This window comes from Chlorocebus sabaeus, chromosome 23 (genome assembly GCF_047675955.1).
Source record: "Chlorocebus sabaeus isolate Y175 chromosome 23, mChlSab1.0.hap1, whole genome shotgun sequence".
NCBI lineage: Eukaryota > Metazoa > Chordata > Mammalia > Primates > Cercopithecidae > Chlorocebus > Chlorocebus sabaeus.
Genome location: NC_132926.1, coordinates 65,396,973 through 65,418,849, shown reverse-complemented (window position 1 = coordinate 65,418,849; position 21,877 = coordinate 65,396,973). Strand labels below are relative to the sequence as shown.

The following is a 21,877-nucleotide window of genomic DNA, read 5'->3' as shown; positions in this document are numbered from 1 at the left end:
TCACATGTTCAGTGCTATGCTGTTATCCTTTCCTGAAGGCACAAACACATGGGTAAGTGTGGCACAGACTTCGTTTGAGAAGCAAAAGTACAATTTTCATACCAATTTCAAACGGAAAGGCATTCTTAATTACAGTATTCACCAGAGAATCAAAGCACAACTGTGACTCCATGAATCCTCTACAGCAGATTCACAGTGACAGGATGAAACACGCAAAAGCAAATGTGACGAGGAGAAATCAGGTCGCTTACCTGCAAACAGTGCAACGTTGGCATGTTTGGCATCATACGGGCATCTGGCCATTCCGCTGAATTCATCCCCAAATGGTTCCAACGTATCCATCTAAGTGAAATAATCAGATATAATTACAAACAACAACCTTTTCTTTTGCCGTAAACCCTCAGAAATAATGTCCAGGATGTGACAGGCCTTTTTAAATCTGTAACCACTTTGAGATGGACCCTGTTGAAGCCACTGTATATTTTTTTAAAACTGTAGTTGAGAATCACATAAAATAGCTGTATTAAAAACATATTTTTAGAGGAAAGATGGTCAAATCAGACATTCTTTCAAGCAGTGTACTCTTCCACCCAGCACATTTTTTAATGAAAATCTTTTTCAGATATTTTATACCAACCATGAGCTTTCTGTTGAACTCTGACAGACTTTGTGGTCTGTGGGTCTGGCATGTATTCAAAATGATGCCTTAGCACACAGTGATGCAACGGAAATGCCCTTATCCTAAGCTGTGCACGCTCTAATCCTAGCAATGAGGAAACAATAGACAAGGGGTATATGGTTTTCTTTATAATGTAACTAATCCTTAAAAAAAAAAAAGGTGGCTATAGCTATAGCTGGTCAAAGGCAAGAAGTAGTGAAGTACAAATGTATTGGTTTGTGAAGTTGGAAATGTCCAGAGATGAAAGGCATAGTGATTTCCTCTTTCCAAGAAGTAAAAACTAACCCTTGAAGCAGTCATCAAATCCGAGACTTCACAGCAGCTCCTGGGAAGTTAAACCACTATCGGGTACAGATAATTATACAAAGACCGAGCCTGATTTTTGCAGAAGTTCAAAAGGTTTAGAGAACAGGAGGAAAAAGGCAGGGAGTGCAGTTTTAGATTTATAGTGTGTAGCCTTCAAAGCTCTCCCCCAGATAATCTTGATAATCTAATTTGGGGCTATAACCTTTCTAACACATTCAGCTTACTTGTGTTATAAAAATTAATATAGATCAGTGCATGGTAGAGGGGCAGATACTGAAAATTTGTTACTCTCTTGCTTCATGTCACTCTAATCAACTTGATGCTTGTGTGCTATGATAAGACTTGGGTTTTTCAGTGGAAGGCTGGTCATTGTTTTCACTTTGAACCTTTGTCCTGATCTGTTGATAAAAAGCACTTAAGAGAGAAGCTGTCATTCTCCCTGCAGCCAAATACATTATGTCCCATATCATCAGCAATGTCACGCTGTGCCCTGAGTCTAAAAATACACTTTTCTGAGCAATGCCAAGGGTTCTTACTACCATTCACAGTGCTAGGCATATTGTTGGGAACTAAGCATGAGCAACATCTCATCTGCGACTTCTGAGAGGCCTGGCCTCCTGGAGCATGTCTCAGCAGGTGTGGCTAGAACAAGCAAGAGGTGATGGCATTACTATAGGTGTAGAATCGTGGGAAATGGAACATGTACAGGAAGAATAAGCCAGACCATTCATGGCCTGTATATCACTGTGCCAAGAACAACTGTAATTTGTCACAAAAGATAGTTTTCCAACTAGGGAATTCCTTGGGATTTGTTAGAAGCATTAATCTTAATGAGTCCCAAATAATGACAAACAGGGATGGAATATTAAGTGGTAAATTAAAGTTGAAACCTTATCTGCATGCTGTCACTAGCTAGAGTAAATGTTGGGCTAGACTGGCTACCTCTATTATACACTGATAAAATAATTTTTTAATAAAAGTTCTTAAGTATAAAGATCTTGTCTTTCTACTTAAAAACTTGATCTTTTGTTTATAACAGACCTTTATGTACTAATTTTGATCTTTTAAAAATATTGCATTAAAAATCTGACATCTTAATTACTGAATTTTTTGGTGCTCCCTTCTATTTTGTGCCTGAGCCACGTGCCTCACTTGCTCTACCCTAATCCTGGCCCTGTTGGTGCCCATTTCCAAGTGTAAGATGGAAGATGAGTATGAGGGTCAAACAGACCCTCCCTTCACTGCACATGCCAAGAAAAGACAGGGGGTTTTCTGGTGAGCTTGCTGGTGTGGATTCCAGCCCATCATTGCTTTTCTCATTCTTCCCACTCCTAGGGTTTCACTTTATGATGATGGAACCTAAATCTATATTTCTCCCCACATCTCTCTCCAAACCAAAGCTTACTGATCCATATTCTTGCTAGATAGCTCTATTCATGTCCCATAGGCAGTGCTGTTCACAGTGCTTGGCATTCTCATAATGTGCAAAATGGAACCTTTACCTTCACACTTCCCCAACCCCCAACCCCAATCTCACGGCTCCTCCTTTATTTCCTGTCTGAATTGGTGGCAGCCCCATCCATCTACTCACCAAGAGATGGCCTAGCAGTCATTCTTGACTCACCTCTCTCTCTTTATCCGGGATAAAGAGAGATTGATAATAATTGCTTATCAATTATTAAATCCTACCGGTTTTTGTCACTTCAGTATTTCCTGAATCTATTCTCTTCCCTTCATCCCTGGGGCCATCTACATCTCAAGCTTTTTTCTGTTAACACTTGTCACTTCACAGTCACACAATTCAGAACCAAATGAGGTTTCTCAAGTTCAATAGGCCATTTCTTACTCCATGCCTTTGTTCATGCTGTTCCCTGCTAACTGGAATGCTTCTCTTCCTTCATTTGGCTAACTTCTCCTTACCCTTTAAGACAAAGGTTAGGCATTACCTCATTCAATGCTTCACAAAAATTAATTAAACACCTGTTTGGGAGGCACTATGTTAGGTTCTGGAGAATCACAGATGTGATCCCTGCCCTTGTAAAGCCTGTGTTTCTTAAGGGCAGTGGTGTTTGTGTTCCAGGTGTGAGAACAACAGGTAGGAAAGTTTGAAGACAGGGGGTCAGGGGGTCATCTTACGAAGCTTTCCTAGACTCCTCACCTCATGCATGGCAGGAACTTTTGTGTTGTGCTTCCATAATCCATTGCATGATGTCACCATGGCAGCAAACCCATGAAATTGTTTTCTTCTCCCTGCCTGGCTTCCCTAAGAGTTGAGGCCTCCTGTCTGTCTTTACAACCTCAGCGACGGGCCACAGTAGAAAACACAGTACATGTTTCCTTCGAGAAAGGCTGGCAGAAAGATGTACAAGGAAAGCTAATAGTGGTACAGCCAAGACCTCAGATCGCTGCCACCTCTGCTTCCATGCCTGGCAAGGTCCCTCCTCCTTCATCAGCACCTCTATTATAGCTGCATCAAAACCAGCTAGACTTACTAACTCTATAAGAGGGCTTTTTTCCCGCTGCTTGCATAAAGCCAAGGTAAGTAAGGCTGTGGTCAAGAAAGCTGAGTGCTCAATGGAATTAAATTCCTGTGTTCTTGTAGGAAAGTCTATAGTTTCAAATGGCATGCTTTTGAGATACCTTTTAGAATAGAAATCACTCACCATATAAGTGTGCTTTTGTGCTCAGAGGTTAGATAGTGGGGTGGGAGGGAGAAAAAATAGAGAAAGGAAATCCACATGGTGTACATGGTAAGTATGTCAGTCTTCTGAACAATAGAGAAAAGGGTCTTACAGAAACTAACTTTGCTAGGCAGGCTCTTTAAAAATGTGTCAATCAATCCTCAACAAACAGGAAGCTTAGAGGCCTGCTCAGGATCACTCATGTGGAGCAATACATTAAGTTGAACAAGTGAGAGAAACTCAGGTGGTGTTGAATTACCCCTCTTAGGTTGCTGCAGGTACAATCACAGTAAATTATGAAATGCCTCCTGGCAGTGTGGTTCTAACCGACAAATAGCATTTACCTTATAGTTTCTGCAGGAAGGGTTGAAGGCATTAGTTCCACAGACAAACAATGCATCATCGTTTTTCTTCAGAAGAACTTTAATAAAGTTGTGGCACTCGTCCTGAAAAATAACTCAAACTGTTTGTATTGTGTCCATTCAATACAGAAACTGATTCTTCACTGTATGCCATGGTCAGTAAGGTTAAAATGGAGGTGGCTGATGACTTCTCCCATTAAAAGTTTAAGTTCCTCCTGATGTTAACCACAAGATGATGCCGATATGAACGATTACTCTTTCAACAGTAAACAAAAACAAGGCATAGAATGGAAGAGTGTGTGTTTATTTTATGTCACAAAAGGAAGGCAAGCTTGGAAATGCCAACCTCCCATCATATTAATTTTAATGCCAGATGCTCCAGTGTTCCCTGATGTACAAAGCTGCTGGTTGAAGTGTGTTTTTATGTTGTCATATGACCAAAGGCAGAAAACCCCGCATGTCTGCGGCAGCCTTTTATGAGCTCTTCCACAGACTCCCTGTGGGCCTTGGACTGCGGAGGTGGGCATCGGAGTGCACTCAGAAGACTGTGTGCAGCCGGCTTTGTGTCCATAATCCTGTGTGCGCCTAAGTAGTTCATGATGCAGGCCTAGCAGCTGTTGTAATGTTTCATCACATTAAAAGCAAACTATTTTTGCAAATTAAAGCCTTCAATAAGTTGATGAAAAAAGCAATTACTGAGGGAAAAGGGAAAAAGAACAATCCATTCTACATCACGGTCTATGGCTGGATATAACAGTCAAAAACTTAACCCAAAGTGGCAGCTGCAGGAGAAATGAAAATTGCCTACCTTATGTTTTCCCTTCATTCTGCAAGTGTCTACATCGGCCTGTCTAGATTTCCATGTCAGTTTCTGCAGGGATCAAGAAAGAAATCAATTAGAGCCCAGAGGTTGTTGCATTTGATTTTAGAAGTAAGAGTTCCCTTGGGGAGACTAAAGCCTGAACATATATTTATTGAAAGCTTTCTGCACCCTTTCTCCATGATTAATTCACCATAACAACAAAAGATTCCAGATGAAAACGTTCGTTTAATTTTGAACTCCTATCTATTCATTAAACCACAAAATGATCTTCTTCTGTTTGAGATAAAGATGAAGGAGAAAGGAAAGAAGAATAAACAATGGTGTGGAAATTCTACATAAACTATCCAAATTAATTTGCCAAATTATGCTCATTTTGATAAAATATGTGTCCTTGCCCTTTCCTTTCAGTTGATAAATCAATTTTTATAAAGAAGGCTTTTTTCTTAAAATATGGAAGTCATTTTCTTAAACATAAAGAGGACATTCACTCTAGGTGGACAAAGATTTAATTCAGGTTATAGTCCTTCACATAGATTAATGGACTGAGGGGATCTTCTACTCCTATGGCACAGGTTTTATTAACTAAAATATCCCCATGTGGAGTTATGAGGAAAGCTTAGCTTATACTTTATGTCTGTCTGAAACGGGTAACGATCAAGTTCCTGAACCACAACAGTCAAATCAAACTCAATACTGCAAGACATGGAAATTAACATTGAAACCTTTGTAGAACACATTTGTGGAACAAAATTTTACTTTTGGAAACTGATATTTTCCTGGACAAACAAGGCAATATTTTTATAAAAGAAATGTAGAAATTACCTAAAACTTCAAAATGTATATGTACACATACATTCGATGAATAAAATATGAAGTACATAACTGTTTCTGAATATGTATTAAATCCGAACCTATTCCCCAATTAGGATTTCACAAAATGCATGTTGGCATCTCTAAATTATGATTAGCTACATCATCTTAATGCACTTAAAATACATATTCTGTTCAAGAACTATCCAAAGGTCCTTCATTTTACAAATATGGTTTTAAAACAACTTACTTTGCTACAATAAATTTCTTCCGTGTGTGATGTGTCTATATCAACAGTATAAATATGGTCCCTACAGGCAAAGAAAAATTAATACAAGGTCAAACACAGAATCAAAACAGTTCATTTTCTGCTTAATGAGTTATGTCTTATCAGGGCAGATAGCCCATATCCATGTTCTTAAAAAACCATGATATCCACATGCAAGAAGAAAAGAGCGCAGCCTTCAAGTGATGTCTCTGGATCCCATTTAGCACCTTCTGAAAAATCATGGCATTGTGCTCCAAGGGACACCTTTTGTGAAAACTTTCCTGTATTAACTCTTCTCTCTGACACTAGATCTATAACATCTGCATACATGTAGCTCAGAAGGGAGGGCTCTGAAAGTTAAATTGGCCCCAAATCTAGAAAACAGATGGGTTCGTGCGCCCTTTCATTATCTTCAAATACACGTACTAAATACTTGGTATTCAACATGCCACATTTGTTCATCAAGAGGGCTAACAAAAAACTGATCTCCATCTCCATCTTTCTTTTGAAAATATATTTCCATCTTAACTTTGATTATTTGATCGACAGGATGGATGACGATAAAGGTAAAATTATTTCCAGAAGCCACTCTTTTCCTCATAATGATGGTCAATTAAAGTCTAAAATGTACTTAAGCTAAAGTTTACATTTCTTGCTTCTGTTCACCTTCCTGTTTTGCTGAGAATTGGGTTGTCTTTACAATTTGCTGCCAATCTAGCCTTAGAAGGGGAGAAAGAGAATCAGCAGCTCAGGTGTGGGGCTATATTTAAACATCCCCTTCTGTGTGAGCTGAGTACAAGGGCGTTTTTGTCTGGAATTCGTAAGAAAGAAAAGAACTACACTCAACAGAGGAGATGGGGGGCTAGTGAGGGAAAGCAAAACAGCTCATTTTCCCTTGAAATAACATTGACTTTTTCTAAAATGCAGGAAGTCCTGGGGCTGGAAAATTACCCACAGCTTTAAACCAGGACCTCAAGTCTTCTATGCAGACTTTCAAGCCACCTCATTAGTTAAAAGAAAGAGCGGGGAGCTGATAAGAAAGGAATTATTTGCAGGATTCATATATATATATATATATATATATTTTTTTTTTTTTTTCCCCAGTTCTTGGAAAATCTGTTTGCTTCTTGTTTTAGAAAAACACAACACAGAAAAATAACAGGCCATCTCACGTGAAGATAAAAGGAGCAGGAAGGGCAGTTGGCTTAGAAAATTCCCTTGCCTGCTACTGTGAGTGTGCACGGGGTGAGAGGGGGGAAGGGCATGGTGAGGGGTGGAGGACTAGGGGCCTGTTTTGTAAATTGCTGAATAGGGAAGTTTCTTCAAACTTCAGTAGACTGCCAGAATCGCCATGCCCTTTAATTTCAAGGCAGTTTTATTGCATTTGTTTATTACTTGTTTGACTTTATTGGTGGTGCTGCGGTCAGACTCATTATTGGAATGGAATTGCCTATTACTTTGGTATCAGGTTTGAGATGACTTGAGGCTTTTCCTTGCCTATCTCCCCTCAAAACTGAAGTCGGAGCTGAACATATGAATTGTAAATGAACAACTGATTAATATGCATTGGCAGCTCCTCAGAAAGCTCTGAGATTGCCCCCTTTTGGCATGGTCTGTTTATGTTAATTAGCAGTTTAGAGATTAAAAAAGAAGAGGAATTTACAAAGTGGATAATAATAAAGCAGAATTGAAAGGGGTTCTTGCCACCAACACTCACTCAGTCCCCTGGGTTCTGGAGGGGACTTGGCTTGCGATTGCTGACACCAATTGTCTAGAAGAACTGGGAAGCCTTTTAAACATAGAATTCTGTGAATGAAATCTTCTTTTGGACAATGACAATCTTTTTCAATATCCAAGAGCTCACATGGCCCTAGCAAACAAAAATGGTGCTTTATGGTAAACCACAGACCAGGATCAGGGGTCATTCCCAACCATCTTAGTGTGCATCCCAGGTCTCATACGCTGTTTTTCCTGAATTAAGTTATTTGAACATAAACTGACTTAATCCTAGGACTTCCTATTCCCCCTCCAGCAAGCACCACTGAATTGTGTTGCCATGGCTTGAACCTGGGCGACGGGGGGTGGGGGGGAGGGATTTAGCTTTAAATCATGTTACTTGCTGCCTAGAAACTTGGATCTTTCAGAGCAATGTTGGGAAGTGTAAAATTAAAGTGAATTAAAGTTGGAAGTGTAAAAATAAAGTGTAAAATTAAAAGGAGAGAAGAGACCCTAAATATGGTGGGCATGGAACTCCTTCAAAAATTTTTCTAAGGGTGTGTGTTGAGAGGAACTGGCTGCGTATGGTGTGAAAACCAACATGTCAATGCTACAGTGATATAAACTTGACCTCTAATGAAAGATGAGTTTATTTGATAGTTTCAAAAATATTAGTGTGTTTCTTCTTTTTATCCTTCTATTTCTTCCTTCCCTTACCTTCCTTGGGGTGAGGAGTTAGAATAAAACTGTCTTGGTTTTAATGACCTGGAATAATGGTCACTTTTAAGTCTGCATAGGACCTTGCTCCTAACACTCGTGTAGCCCTGGGACCTGTGGTCCATGTGCTGCTAAATCATTGAGTACAAGGGCAGTCTGTTATACCATTTTTACCCCCGGAGACTCAATTGGAAAGTGAACAATTCACAAGAGATTCTTAAGTCAACTTACTTCTCACAGATTCAATGTTTTATCATTTGTTTTGATCAGCCCTTGAGTACTAATGTCATTTTACAACCTTATTATGTTTAGGAAAATAAAAATGACATTTAAGAAGGAGCTGGTATTCTATCAGAGAGGTGACTACTGAGCATCTTATGGAAATGCTTTATAATGACTACTCATAATGACCATGTTCTTGGGCAACAGCTATTACAAGGGTATTCTCAGGACAAACAGTGCCAGCTCTATTCCTCAGTATGCAGCAAAGTACAGGGAATGACAGCATGGACTCTAGAGCAAGATCATCCTGGTTCAAATCCTGCCTCTGTCATTTTGGCCCCATCATTTCACCTATCTGTCCCTTGGATTCCTCCAATAAGACATGGGAATAATAATAGCTCCTTCTTATAGGGTTGTTTCCAGGATTAGATGAATTGACATTCATAAATAATCTACAGCTATGTTTGTTAATTGTATGTGCACAACATACTAGTTGTATATACTGTATAAGTATTTGTAAAGTAAAACTTTAGAAAAGTATTTGGACATTGCTTCCTGTAGCCAAGTTGGGGGCAGTTTCAGGACATTTTAGTCTAGCTGTTTTTTTTTTTTTTTTTTTTTTTTAACTTCATGTTGCACAGCTTGTCACCTCAGAACATCTAAGTGCTTTAGAAGAATCAACCACTGTTATTTACTTGTTCTTTCCTTATGCCAGATAGAAACGATCTCCATTTCTAGGCCGAGCATGGTGGCTCACACCTGCAATTCCAGCACTTTGAGAGGTCGAGGTGGGTGGACCACTTGAAGGTCAGGAGTTCGAGACTAGCCTGGCCAACATGGTGGATCCCCATCTCTACTAAAAATACAAAAATTAGCTGGGCGTGGTGGCGGGTGCCTGTAGTCCCAGCTACTCAGGAGGCTGAGGCAGGAGAATTGCTTTAACACTGGTGAGGAGGAGGAAGTTGCAGTGAGCTGAGATCGCGCCACTGCATTCCAGCCTGGACAATGGGAGTGAAATGCTGTCTCAAAAAAAGCATAATCTCCATTTCTTCTCCCTAGTGTGAAATGATTAAACAGTGTAGAGCCAAGAAAGACCACAAGGAACACTACAAGATAGTGCTTCCCGTTGCTGTTCATTTGGAATTATTTTGAATAGCTACACACTCCCAAAATGGAGGATCATATATTGTTGGACTCCTCAGGGACTTCATTAAGGTAATCAAATACAACATCTCATTTGGCAGAGGATACTTATGGCCACAGAAGCTGTGGTCCGGCTAAATTAAGGGCAGAATTATAACAAAAGCCTAAATTTATGTGATCCCTGTTTGAGCCGTATTCTTACCATGCCATTCAGCCTTAAGACATCAGTCTGTCTGTCTAAATAACAGTTCCCCAATGGATGAATTTTTTTTTACTAAAACCAAATAAAAACCTTCTGAAATATATATTATGCTTTCTTTGGTTGTCATTGCCGTTCTTTCAAAGTGATGATATAGATTATGAATGATATATACGATAACTGCAAAAAATACAAATAGGTTTAATGCACACACCTACATTTACACTATATAATACATGTTTACACATTCTACTTAATTTAACAAATAAGTATTAGGCCAGATGAGGTGGCTCATGCCTGTAATCCCAGCACTTCGGGAGGCCAAGGTGGGTGAATCACCTGAGGTCAGCAGTTCAAGACCAGCCTGTCTCTACTAAAAATACCAAATTAGCCGGGCATGATGGTGCATGCCTGTTATTCCAGCTACTTGGGAGGCTGAGGCAAAAGAATTGCTTGAACTCACAAGAGGGAGGTTTCGGTGAGCTGAGATTGTGCCACTGCACTCCAGCCTGGGCAACGAGAGCGAAAACTCCATCTCAAACAAACAAACAAAGTATTGAGGAGCAGAGCATTCTAATGGGTGCTTGAATAAATATTTGCATATATATTCAAGATAAACAGTGGATTATTTGAGTGTAAGTGCCCAAATATGCTATTATTTCTATTGAAATCCACATAGGGTTAAACAGACACAGACAGTTTTGAAATAATGATTGCTTGACAAATTACAGGAGCTTTTAAATTAAATAACACTCTATTTAGAAACCTCAAGATCTCAAAAATAATGCAGAGCTGGTAAATTTAGGACCTTGGGCTTTTGGACACTCTGAAGGCAGACAAGGGGAAAGGGCCCCGTACCTAGCAGCAATGTAGAGGGTTCCGTTCATGATCATAATCATCTGGATGTCCAGCCTGTGCCTCTGTGTGGTGTTCCGTCCTGGCTTGTGGCCCACAAACACCGGATACTGTTTTGTATCTGTGAAAAGAGGAGATGGGGCAAGAAAGGAGAAACAAATCAAGCCAGGAATTGACAGGGTAGGGAGGGGAGGGAAACAGGCTACAAAAGAAAGCCGTGTTTAAGTCAGACCATGCCACCATTTTCCATTTCCATATGAGTCTGTTATTTTAGAAAATATGATAGAAGAGTGCTCTTTAAGGTTCATCAAGTTAGTTTCATTTCTAGATGATAGTAAGACTGGATTTATATTTCTAAGTGTCACAATTTTTGATTTGTCTCTCTTTCTCAGGGCTCAACTTGCTAGTGAACGCTTTGCATGAAGGTGCTCTTTTCTTCCACAGTTTTCTTTTCATCTTCTGTAGAGCTAAGCCTGAGGGGGCAGTCTGCCAAAGATCTTGTCTCGGGACAAAACTATTTCAAAGCAGCCTTCCCATCAATCAGCACAAATGCAATGTGGTCTGGAGGCGAGAGCCCTTGTCCAGGAGCCAGAAGAAAAATACAGTCTCCACAGGCGTCCAGTTGGAATAATCCACTATTGAAGGCAGCCCTGCGAGGTTGGTTGGCATTCTAGGAACTGTGGGAAGTTCACTCTTGAGTTAAGCAATTGGCTAACAATTTCACAGAAATGTGGGCTTTGACAGGACAGGGTCAAACTGAGTGTAGCCAGTCAGGTGATCTGAAATGTTCCCTGACTTGGTGAGTCAATGAGCATATTTCTCTTTTCCTATAGTTCTCTTTGGCTGAGAGTGGGCAATTTGGATTCAGATCTGACCTTTAAAAATACCTACATCTCAACATCTCTGCCTTTACACTTACAATCTTGAGAGCACTGGTGAGCCTCCAAGAGAAACTCAGGAGGAAAGAAAGATGAGCCATATTTAAAAGGCACTTGTTTTCTGGAGAGGAGTGGGGGTGTAAATAATGACTAGAACCATTCACAGATTTATGCTCAGACCCTCACTTTACACCCTTGTAGTATCTGACCATTACTCACAATGGGTATCTTATCAGAGGTCTTACTATATTTTATTCACAAGAGAGCTTGGTATAAGACAATCTTGTGCTTTCCCTTCCACTGCTTTGAAATTTCATGTACCCATTCATCAAGGAGATTGCTAAAACAATTCAAATGTCTCCAAGATCATGGATTTGCGTGACCACAGAGGGGTGGTTGATAGCAATCCATATGGACTGGAGTCCCTTCTTTTTTTTTTTTTGAGATGGAGTCTCGCTCTGTCACCAGGCTGGAGTGCAGTGGTGTGATCTCGGCTCACTATAATCTCCACCTCCCGGGTTCAAGCGATTCTGCTGCCTCAGCCTCCTGAGTAGCTGGGACTACAGGCACGCACCACCATGCCCATCTAATTTTTTTTTTTTTTCCTATGTTAGTAGAGACAGAGTTTCACCATGTTAGTCAGGATGGTCTCCATCTCCTGACCTCATGATCCGCCCACCTCGGCCTCCCAAAATGCTGGGATTACAGGCATGAGCCACCACTCCTGGCCCTGGAGTCCCTTCTATACTCAGGCATTCAAGACAGAAATCTTACCTTAAATGGAAATAAATAAATGTTTATTAAGTTTAGAACCTTGAGTTAGGTGGACTCTGCCATTTCAGGAGTGATGATCTTGAACTACACATTTGTTCTTAATAATGCCCTTTGACTTTGGACTCTCTAATTCTTTTGCGTGTCAGTTTTGCTACTTCATTTTCTTCCAACCCAGAAAGAACAGCTGAACACTGGGCATATTTGCATCTCTTTAGAATTCCTTATTAATGTTAGACACCTTACTATGGCTCACTCAGTGTTTGTTTTGGGGTGATTACTATGAAAAGAGATATTTAGAAAAAAATTCTCTCTTACATTTTTATTGTAATAAAATACTTAAGTCTTTTGAAGGGCATGAAAAAAAGTGGTAAATTGAATGTTCCATGCAACACATAGGCGGGACTCTCCTCTTTTGAGGAGACAACTGAATTCTTAATCATGTCAGTATCTACTCCTGACAATGAAGCAGAGACCAAAGGAAAGTTATAAACAGTTAAAATGGTCCTCTATAAATTCCAAATTACTCTTTACCCAAGTCTATTAACCAGGTAACTTCTAAGTCCAAAAAAAAAATAATTTTCTCTGAAGTATTCCAAAATGGTCATTGTTTTTTGTTCATATTTTGCAACAATCCCTATATATGAAGTGTATGTAAAGGTGAGTAATATAATACTGCCAATACCCAGATCATAGTGATATTCTCCCACAGAGTTGATTTTAAGACATGAACACCATGGCCTCCATGTAGTAGCTGAGACTTCATCAGGGTTACAAGGGACGTTTCAAATCCTCACACATGTCCCCACAACAACATCTGATGGAGTTATAGAAAAGTCATCCTATCAATTTGACTAGACTTGAATTATCCACCTTTGCCATGTAGGACTAAGAAGTCACCTTTCTATTTCATTTTTCATTTTTATTTTTTGCTAGGCCGATTCAGGCTAAAATGTTCTCAAAGGGAGACTGTGAGTGAGACCATGGGTACTTACAGTTGCCATGCGAAATACTGATTGGCTCAGAATCTTCTGGGAAACCAGCCCCAGCAAAGTGTAGCAGTGTGAAATATAGCAGCAAGGCTTCTGACCTCATAGTAGTTCAGCGGGGAGACTTTATTTCTCTACTTCACCCTGCCAAAAAGTGAAGAACAGATTTTTTTTTTCCAAGTCAGCTTTGTTCAATGCCATAAAATGAAATACCCTTAAAGATAAATTCAAGAGAAAAAAAAGCTTCTGCTTTACATCTTCTACATGGTGAATTCGCTGATTTTTGTGTTTGGAACTTGTACCCGTTACCTACTGCCACCTCTTTCCCCATGCATCTGAGCCCTTTTGCAAAGTTTCTCCAATATGGGACAAAGAGCTTTAGTTCCTTTACCTGAGCCATCTTTAGGCTTTTATAGATGGCTATTGCACAATCATGAAACTCTGCATTCAAAATCACTCAGAAATTTGAGGTGATTGCCAATATTGAAAAATAGGAGATTTCTGATATTAATCTAGATTTTTCAATTTCTTTGTAAAAATCAAAATACCTGCCATACTGCCCTAAATGACAGTCTCCTTAGGCACCACGCCTCCACTTCCAACACACAGGTACACACATGCACACGCACACATATACACATATCTATAACTCGTCCTCTTTACTAATTTCCATTACCTGCTTGACCCCTTGAGATATTCACCCCTGACGTATGTCATTCTACAGTGACTTAGACATAAATAAATAAAATCACACAATCTATATTTAAAGAGAAGTAGGTAGATCCTTTCACACTCTAAAGATTACTACAAGGAGAATCTGAAACCGCATTCTGAAACGGTATTGTTGATTTAAAAAGTCATATCTCTGTATATTTTAGTCTCAATACTTCCTTGCAGTGAAATAGTAGTGAATAAAAATGTCAGATATACTGTTCTACCCATCTGTATTTTCTTGATGAAGCTCTTTATGTGCAGAAAACTTCTCCTAAATCTTGGAAATAAAAACAATCCCATGTGGGACTGCTGGATACAGTGAAAAAAAAAAAAAGACTCATAATACGGTAAATGTCACTTAATTCTCAGGCATATTGCAAATAAGCATTGATCTATCATGAAAATTAATGTAAAATGAGGATATCTTTTCATCTTTCCAGAGCAGTAAACTCTTTGAAGTAGCCTGCCAAAGATTATCTTTTTTGAACAAAGCTATTTTACAGTAATCCATCAATCATTTAAGATTTGTGTGTAGGCCGGGCGCGGTGGCTCAAGCCTGTAATCCCAGCACTTTGGGAGGCCGAGACGGGCGGATCACGAGGTCAGGAGATCGAGACCATCCTGGCTAACACGGTGAAACCCTATCTCTACTAAAAATACAAAAAACTAGCCGGGCGAGGTGGCGGGCGCCTGTAGTCCCAGCTACTCGGGAGGCTGAGGCAGGAGAATGGTGTAAACCCGGGAGGCGGAGCTTGCAGTGAGCTGAGATCCGGCCACTGCACTCCAGCCCGGGTGACAGAGCGAGACTCCGTCTCAAAAAAAAAAAAAAAAAAAAAAAAAAAAAGATTTGTGTGTAGAAATGTCAAACTTAGTAACCTAGATGTCTTTGAAAGTTAATTTGGCAAACAAACTGCTAACTTAACGCTTTTTGGAACACCATTTTGATTACATACCTATGTGTCTTCTCTTCATGCCAGAAAAGTATTAATCAGTCCCAAGTGTTGCACTATAACTTATAATTTCACAGACACAGCTGGGTCTTAAGCATTTCTTCAATTGAAAAGTGCACATTAATTAATTTGCTTTATCTTGAAAATCAAAGAGGGAGAGAGATTGAGAGAAAAGCCTAAACATTTCCATATCTCCATCTCTGATGTGTAGATTAAAATTAAACTTTAAATGATTACTTGTTCATAAGGGTGAACCATTACGAAGAGACATAAACATGTATTTATTAGACAGGTGAAAAGCAAGAGTCTATTCATTCATTTATTTGCCAGTTCTTCATATCCTAGAGAATCTGAACTCAAAGGAAAGAAGCTCTGAAGTGCCCCGATTTGCTTCTCATGGCTCCTGTTCAGTACAGTATTAAAGGGGAGAAGTAAATCACAAAAGTAAGTAAAACATAAACAAGACACCAGTCAGCTGTTAGATTTTAGGAGAGAAAGCATCTGGCGGGAGGGGGCGGGGGCAGGGAGAACTGGCAACTTTTACCAGGAGCTCAAGAATAGTATTATACGGAAGCATATTGCCTCAGAGAATTTGTAGCATATAATGGGAGAAAAGAGGAAACTCAAAAGTCTGATTCTCATTCCTTTAGAAATGTTTAAAGATGTATGTATGCTTTTAAGGCTTAATTTTTCTTGACATGACAAACGAGTCTCCGTCCTTCAACAACTGCATTCATCTTGGTACAAATGTCCTACAAGCTAACGGGACAATGTCCTGCGACTTTATCATATCCCCCAATTTTAATTTTTTCCATCTTAAGATTGCATGTGTCAAATGTGAAATTGTCAACCCCAGAAGCTGGCAGGAAGAGCAATGCATGCAGAAGAAATCTATTATGCAAGTCAATGGCTATTCTGGGTATCCCTGCAGCCAGCATCATGGCTGAGATATGCCATTTAAATATCTCCAGGTTTACAGCAGGGCTCTCTGCCAGGAAAAATAGCTGTTTTATATGTCTTTCTATCATTATATCATCAGGTGGTTAACATGTACATCATACGGGTGAAAGTGCTCTGGAAGTATTGGTTCATCTCGGTCAGTCCACGTGAACACTTTAAAATTTTCTTCAGTTGAAGTTTTGATGTATTATTCCCTTTCTACTCCATTTTGGGCCTTAACCCTTGTAAATATGTAGACAATAAATTTTCTTGTTGAAATGATTACTTTGCGGAGGGATCCCAATTCCATAACATTGTCATTTCTCATCCAAAGAATACAGGCTTAGGTCTGTTTCCTAAGATCACGCAATACAGACTTACACCAGCCCAGGAGAACAAAAGCAAGAACTTAACACTGAGTTTATAAACCTCGAGTGAGCTGTGTTGCTGCAATTTAAGAGGCTGTTTAAGTCACTTTCAAAACTCGGAAAAGTGCTACCCACATGCAGCATATTTATAGGTATCTGCAAACATTTGTCGATTTCCCTGTCTGTGACTGTGCTTATATAGGCTAAATATAACTTAGACTTAAGCAGCTATTCAGAAAATTAGATAAAGGAGGACTGTCAATATAAGGATTCTAAATAAAAGCATTTACTTCATAAGTAAGCCTATTATATCTCAATTTTCCATCTACTTGTCTCAGCCTTTCACTCTTCTTAGCCTGAAGTGAAATGGCCTTTGTAAAACATACCACTACTACAAAGTTATAATCCTAATTTGCCCCAAACCCCCAAATTCACAGAAAACCTTAAGAACATTCTTCATTTTAATAGCATCTGCTTAGTGAATTTATCAGGTCTATTTAGGTTCATCTGAAATTAATTTGTATTGACTATCTACACCCAAACAAAAATTTTTTTCACAATAATTTTTCCCTACAGTTTTTAAGCCCAAATTGGATCACAGAACTGTGATGCACAAATGGTGTCGTGATTATTGGTTGCCACGAGCCAAATGAACCATGCAGAATGCAAATTGGCCAGGAAACTAGCTTTCAGGTATTCCAGATTGAAGACGAAACAAAGGAGACCAAAAGAAGGACTGTCGAAAACCCTGTGAATGCATTCATGCTGATAATTTTTTTTAAATAATAAATTCTTTTCAATTACTAGAGCTTCCATTTATGCACACCCCTACCTCCCACACCCTTGATGTACAGCGGGTCATTGTGTCAGCCAAGCATGAAGCCAAAGGGATGGCAGTGGAGCTGGAAATGATTACAAAGTCAGAGAATGAGTCCATCAATTGCCACATCTTACTTCTAATGAGTCAGTTTAATAAGCCACGAGGACTGGGAAGCCATGACAAGTGGACCCAGCCAGAGTACCACTCAGGCTAACCCCTGACACTAGTTCTAATCCTCTGCCCAACTATCCTCCAAATTCTGCCCTGGAAAATTCTATGGGGGCTCACAAACTTGTAGTACCTGGCAGAAACTGACTCACAGAGAAGAAAAAACCTAAATTAGCAACACTGAGGGAAAAATAGGAGAGTTAATAAACAACTCCAGATTTCTGACTTCTTTAAAAAAATCAGAGGTCGGGCTTTGCTAGTCCAAGTACACCTCACAAAACTCTGGAGTTGAGCATTGGCTGTCCCAAATAGGGCTCTCTGCGGTTGGAAACATTCCCACCACTTCCCACTCTCTTAGGAGGCCTTTCTTACCCATTAACCTCATCTGCCTGCTCTTGAAGGCTCAGAGGGAACCTTTATGCTACCCAGGTACAGGACATCAACGCTGCTGCATGAGGTATTCTGTTTCTCTTGACCATCATCTGCAAGTGGCTGAGCAGCCTTAGCAAGTGGACCATGTGGAACCCACTGTCTATACACACAAATTAATGAACATTGCTTGTTTTAGAGACTTGGTTGGGCTGCCCCACAAACTGTCTACATGTCCAGCTGCAGCAAACGATGCATAAATGCTTGGTGCATCAAACTGCATGGAGGCCTTGACTGTGCGAATACAATTTGTGTTCGATTTGGTACACGTGGCAGCATCTTCCAGAATGTTGGCACACAGGGAACATTTTAATAATAAGGGATAGTGATGTGAAAAATAATATATCTGGAAACTTGCAAATACAAAATGCTCTTAACAACTCCAAGTGTGGGCTTGAAATAAAGAGGAAATGATAATAGTGGCACTATTTTTCCATGAGGAAAGTCACTTACTACCATGTTTCAGTAATTCTTTTAAAAAGCTCATTTTCTGCCGAGCACGGTGGCTCAAGCCTGTAATCCCAGCACTTTGGGAGGCCAAGACGGGTGGATCACGAGGTCAGGGGATCGAGACCATCCTGGCTAACACGGTGAAACCCCGTCTCTACTAAAAAGTACAAAAACTAGCCGGGCGAGGTGGCGGGCGCCTGTAGTCCCAGCTACTCCGGAGGCTGAGGCAGGAGAATGGCGTAAACCCGGGAGGCGGAGCTTGCAGTGAGCTGAGATCCGGCCACTGCACTCCAGCCTGGGCGACAGAGCCAGACTCCATCTCAAAAAAAAAAAAAAAAAAAAAAAAAAAAAAAAAGCTCATTTTCTAATATCATATGAAGTGTTAAAGATAACCAACAATTCCTGCTGTCATTAACAGAAGGAAGGGCACATTAATAGCATTGACCCTAGGCAAGTTAGCCTCCCTAGCTCCTAGTTTCCTCACCTGTAAAAGGAAAGGATATGAAATGTAATGGTCTATAAGATTCCTCTGGCTCTGTGATTGCACTGTTCTAAGTGATTCTGCCTCAGTGAAGAAGGGTGTCTCTCGGGGTGTGTGTGTGTGTGTGTGTGTGTGTGTGGGTGTGTGTGTGTAAGAGAGAGAGAGACAGCGCGATTAGGAAGGATGGTACAGGGAGTGGCCTGCCTCTGGGTCATGTTGTAACACATTCCAAGGCCAGGAACATCACCTGGAGAGATGAGGTAGGGGCAGCAGGGGGAATAAGGTGGCCCAGGCTGAGGCAGGGTGAGGTGCTGGACCTCCACACACCTTTCCTCTTTGTCCTAAAGGGCACTGGAAATGTAGCTGAGCTCTTGTTGTCGTGTCAGCCACTCTCAGATCACCAAGGAGGGCAGGCAGAAAAAGTTCTCTGCAGCGGGGCAAGTGACCTTTCCAAAACAAACGGGAACGGGGCTCATTTTTCCCTCTACACTCTTTCCTGGTTGCTCCTAAGCAGCATGTGGTTTGGAAACTCTAGGGATAATCAGCGTGTCAATGTGTGGTACCGTTTGTGGCAAGCATGAGGGGTAGAACGAACTCTCTTCGATGTAGCTCTCACTGGACTGCAGTAGGTACATCATGAAAAGTGGTGAAAAGTTCATCAAGCAAGAACAAAGAAATCCCAGCCTGCTGTACTGCCTAGTCTCAACTTCAGGACACAGTTCAGGTAGATAAGCAGTTCTAATCTGACCACAGAGAACACTGTTGTTACCATTTAATCTTATTTAGACTTCAGTTGAGTTTTACACTAAATCTAAAATTTTCATTTTTATTAACTCAAGTTTTTGGACCTCATCATCTTTGTCTGTACAGTGTGACTGCCTCCAAAAGTCTAAATTGAAATTGATTTAAAAGCTCCTACATGAAATCAAACTATTGCAATAACATAGAAGAGCAGAAAAGAGCAGAGGGTGAAACCTGGGTTTTGAAACCCCCTTTCCCCCTTACTAGCTGGGACCTCTGGCAAGATGCTTAAGCTCTTTGAGCCTCAGTTTCCCCTTCTTTATATGGGTAATATAGTGTCTTGGAGACTCTCCATAGTCCTCAATAAATGTTTATTTATTCTTCAGCTAAGATACTAAAAATTACTTTTTAATAGCTTTTCTTGGACTTCCTTACAAAATTCTCGGGGAGGTCCTAGATTAGCTTCTAGTGTTCTAGTGCTTCAGTGGGAGGAGAAGTCCCTTTCTCTCCCTCCCTCCTTCTCTCTCCCCCAACCCACTTTAAGTCACTGAGCTTCTTATCTCTGGAGGTGGGCACTTGGAGAGGCTGGAGAGTCTGTCTTGGGAGTCACACAAACATTGTGTGGTTTTTAAAAAATGTAAATCATGGCATTCACAGTAATGCAAAGAAACACAATGATGTGGAAAATAAAGAAAAGACTGGGTGAAAGTGGGGGTTTACTGAGTATCTTCTGTGTGCAAGGTACATATGCCTATTACTTTATTGAAACATCACAGCAACCCAGAGAGAAAGGCCTTATTATCTCTGTTGTAAACACAAGAGTAAACTGCGATTCAGGGAGGTGAAGTAACATGTCTAGGCAGCACATAGTAAATACAGTTGTCCTTCAGTATCTGTGGGGGATTGGTCCCAGGACCTCCCCAAAGATTCCAAAATCTGGGGATACTCAAGTCCCTTGAATAAAATGGTATAGTTTTTTGCATGTAACCTATGCACATCCTCCTGTATACTTTAAATCATCTCTAGATTATTTATAATACATAATACAATGTAAATGCTATGTAAATCGTTGTTTCACTGTATTGCTTAGGGAAAAGCGACAAGAAAAAGAAGTCTGTAGATGTCCAGTACAGATGCAATTTAAAAATATATATATATTTTCTATCAGCGGTTGGTTGAATCCACTGCTGTGGAACCCATGGGTAGAGAGGGCCAACTGTATTTACAGCACAGTAGTCAAAGGGTAAAGACAAAATGCAAAGCCAGGTCCGTAGAATGCCAAAGTTTATGTCCTTCCCAGGGCATTAAAGAAAAGGAACAGAAGAAAGATTGGAAAGAGAAAGGTGCTGGTGTAAATGGAAACTGCACTTAAGATCATATATAGGATGATGCATCTATGCTTATGTGGACGAAATGGCTGAAAGTCCCTAATGGCTTCAGTAATAAAAATCTATAAAGGGAGTACACAGTTGCTCCCAAACATGTAGGCATGCAAAGCCTCATTCCACTTTATGGCCCTGTGATTGCAGTCTTAAGGTGATAGAAAGATGCAAATGCTTCTCAACCAGTTTTAGGAGAAATTGATTCTCTCACGAACAACACTGTGTTAAGTGGAACCACTTGCCTGCTTGCAGCCTCCCTCAACCATGATGTTTTAACATCAACATATCATAGAGAACAGTGTCAGTTGCAAAGGGTAAGAACAACGTTGCCTGCTTCAGTAGCTGATAGGATAAACAGATGTGGACATATCTCAAGTCAATAAGGAACCTCTGTCCAGAGAGAGATGGGAAAGCAGGTGTTTGTGTTGAATATCCAGCTGGAAACCTGCTTCACAGAGACTGGAACTGCTGATCATTCTTGCACCAGAGGAAAATTTAAAGAAGTAATGAGTGTTTAAATAGTAGGCATCCTTCACTGACCTGGACAGCTCTGTTTCAAGGACTGCAGAATTAGGAGGGTGCTGTTATCCACAAGATGCAGAGCTGGGTCAAAGAACACATCCCATTGTAATTAGAAACAACCTGGGCCCATTGATCCTGTTTGAAACCTTTACTGTACCCAGTTTGCAGGAACCATGAGGGCCACCTGCTCAGTGATATTTGCATTAAGATATAAGGTTCGGGCAAATGAGAAAAATAGCTCCAGCCTCTTAATAAACCATCCGGTTTTTCTTTCCTCCTCCTCTCAGCCATTAACAGAGACATAAAAGCACCCATTTTGGAGGAAAGGGAAATGCCACAGACCTAACTTCAACACATTTTGGAGAGTGATGATGGCATTCAATGGAAGATAATAATAAATATCGACTGGGTGTAATAGATGTTCCATTTTAGATCTGAAACCACTATCACAAAAGCATAGAAAAACTGTGAATTCATAAGCACTTCTAGAAAAA

At 40.3% G+C, this 21,877-nt stretch overlaps 1 protein-coding gene across 3 annotated transcripts in view; it reads right to left on the bottom strand.

Annotated features, from left to right (window-relative positions):
• Positions 1-21,877, bottom strand: part of SEMA6A (semaphorin 6A) — a 133,423-nt gene that overhangs the window by 49,125 nt on the left and 62,421 nt on the right. For all 3 annotated transcript variants that reach the window (XM_038008736.2, XM_008014202.3, XM_038008740.2), the window contains 6 exons: positions 13,426-13,563; positions 10,785-10,902; positions 5,912-5,972; positions 4,837-4,899; positions 4,011-4,112; positions 252-342 (listed from right to left, as the gene is read on the bottom strand). In XM_038008736.2, the coding sequence (XP_037864664.2) occupies positions 252-342; positions 4,011-4,112; positions 4,837-4,899; positions 5,912-5,972; positions 10,785-10,902; positions 13,426-13,525 (535 nt within the window). In that variant the 5' untranslated portion in view covers positions 13,526-13,563. The remainder of the gene's footprint in view (positions 1-251; positions 343-4,010; positions 4,113-4,836; positions 4,900-5,911; positions 5,973-10,784; positions 10,903-13,425; positions 13,564-21,877) is intronic.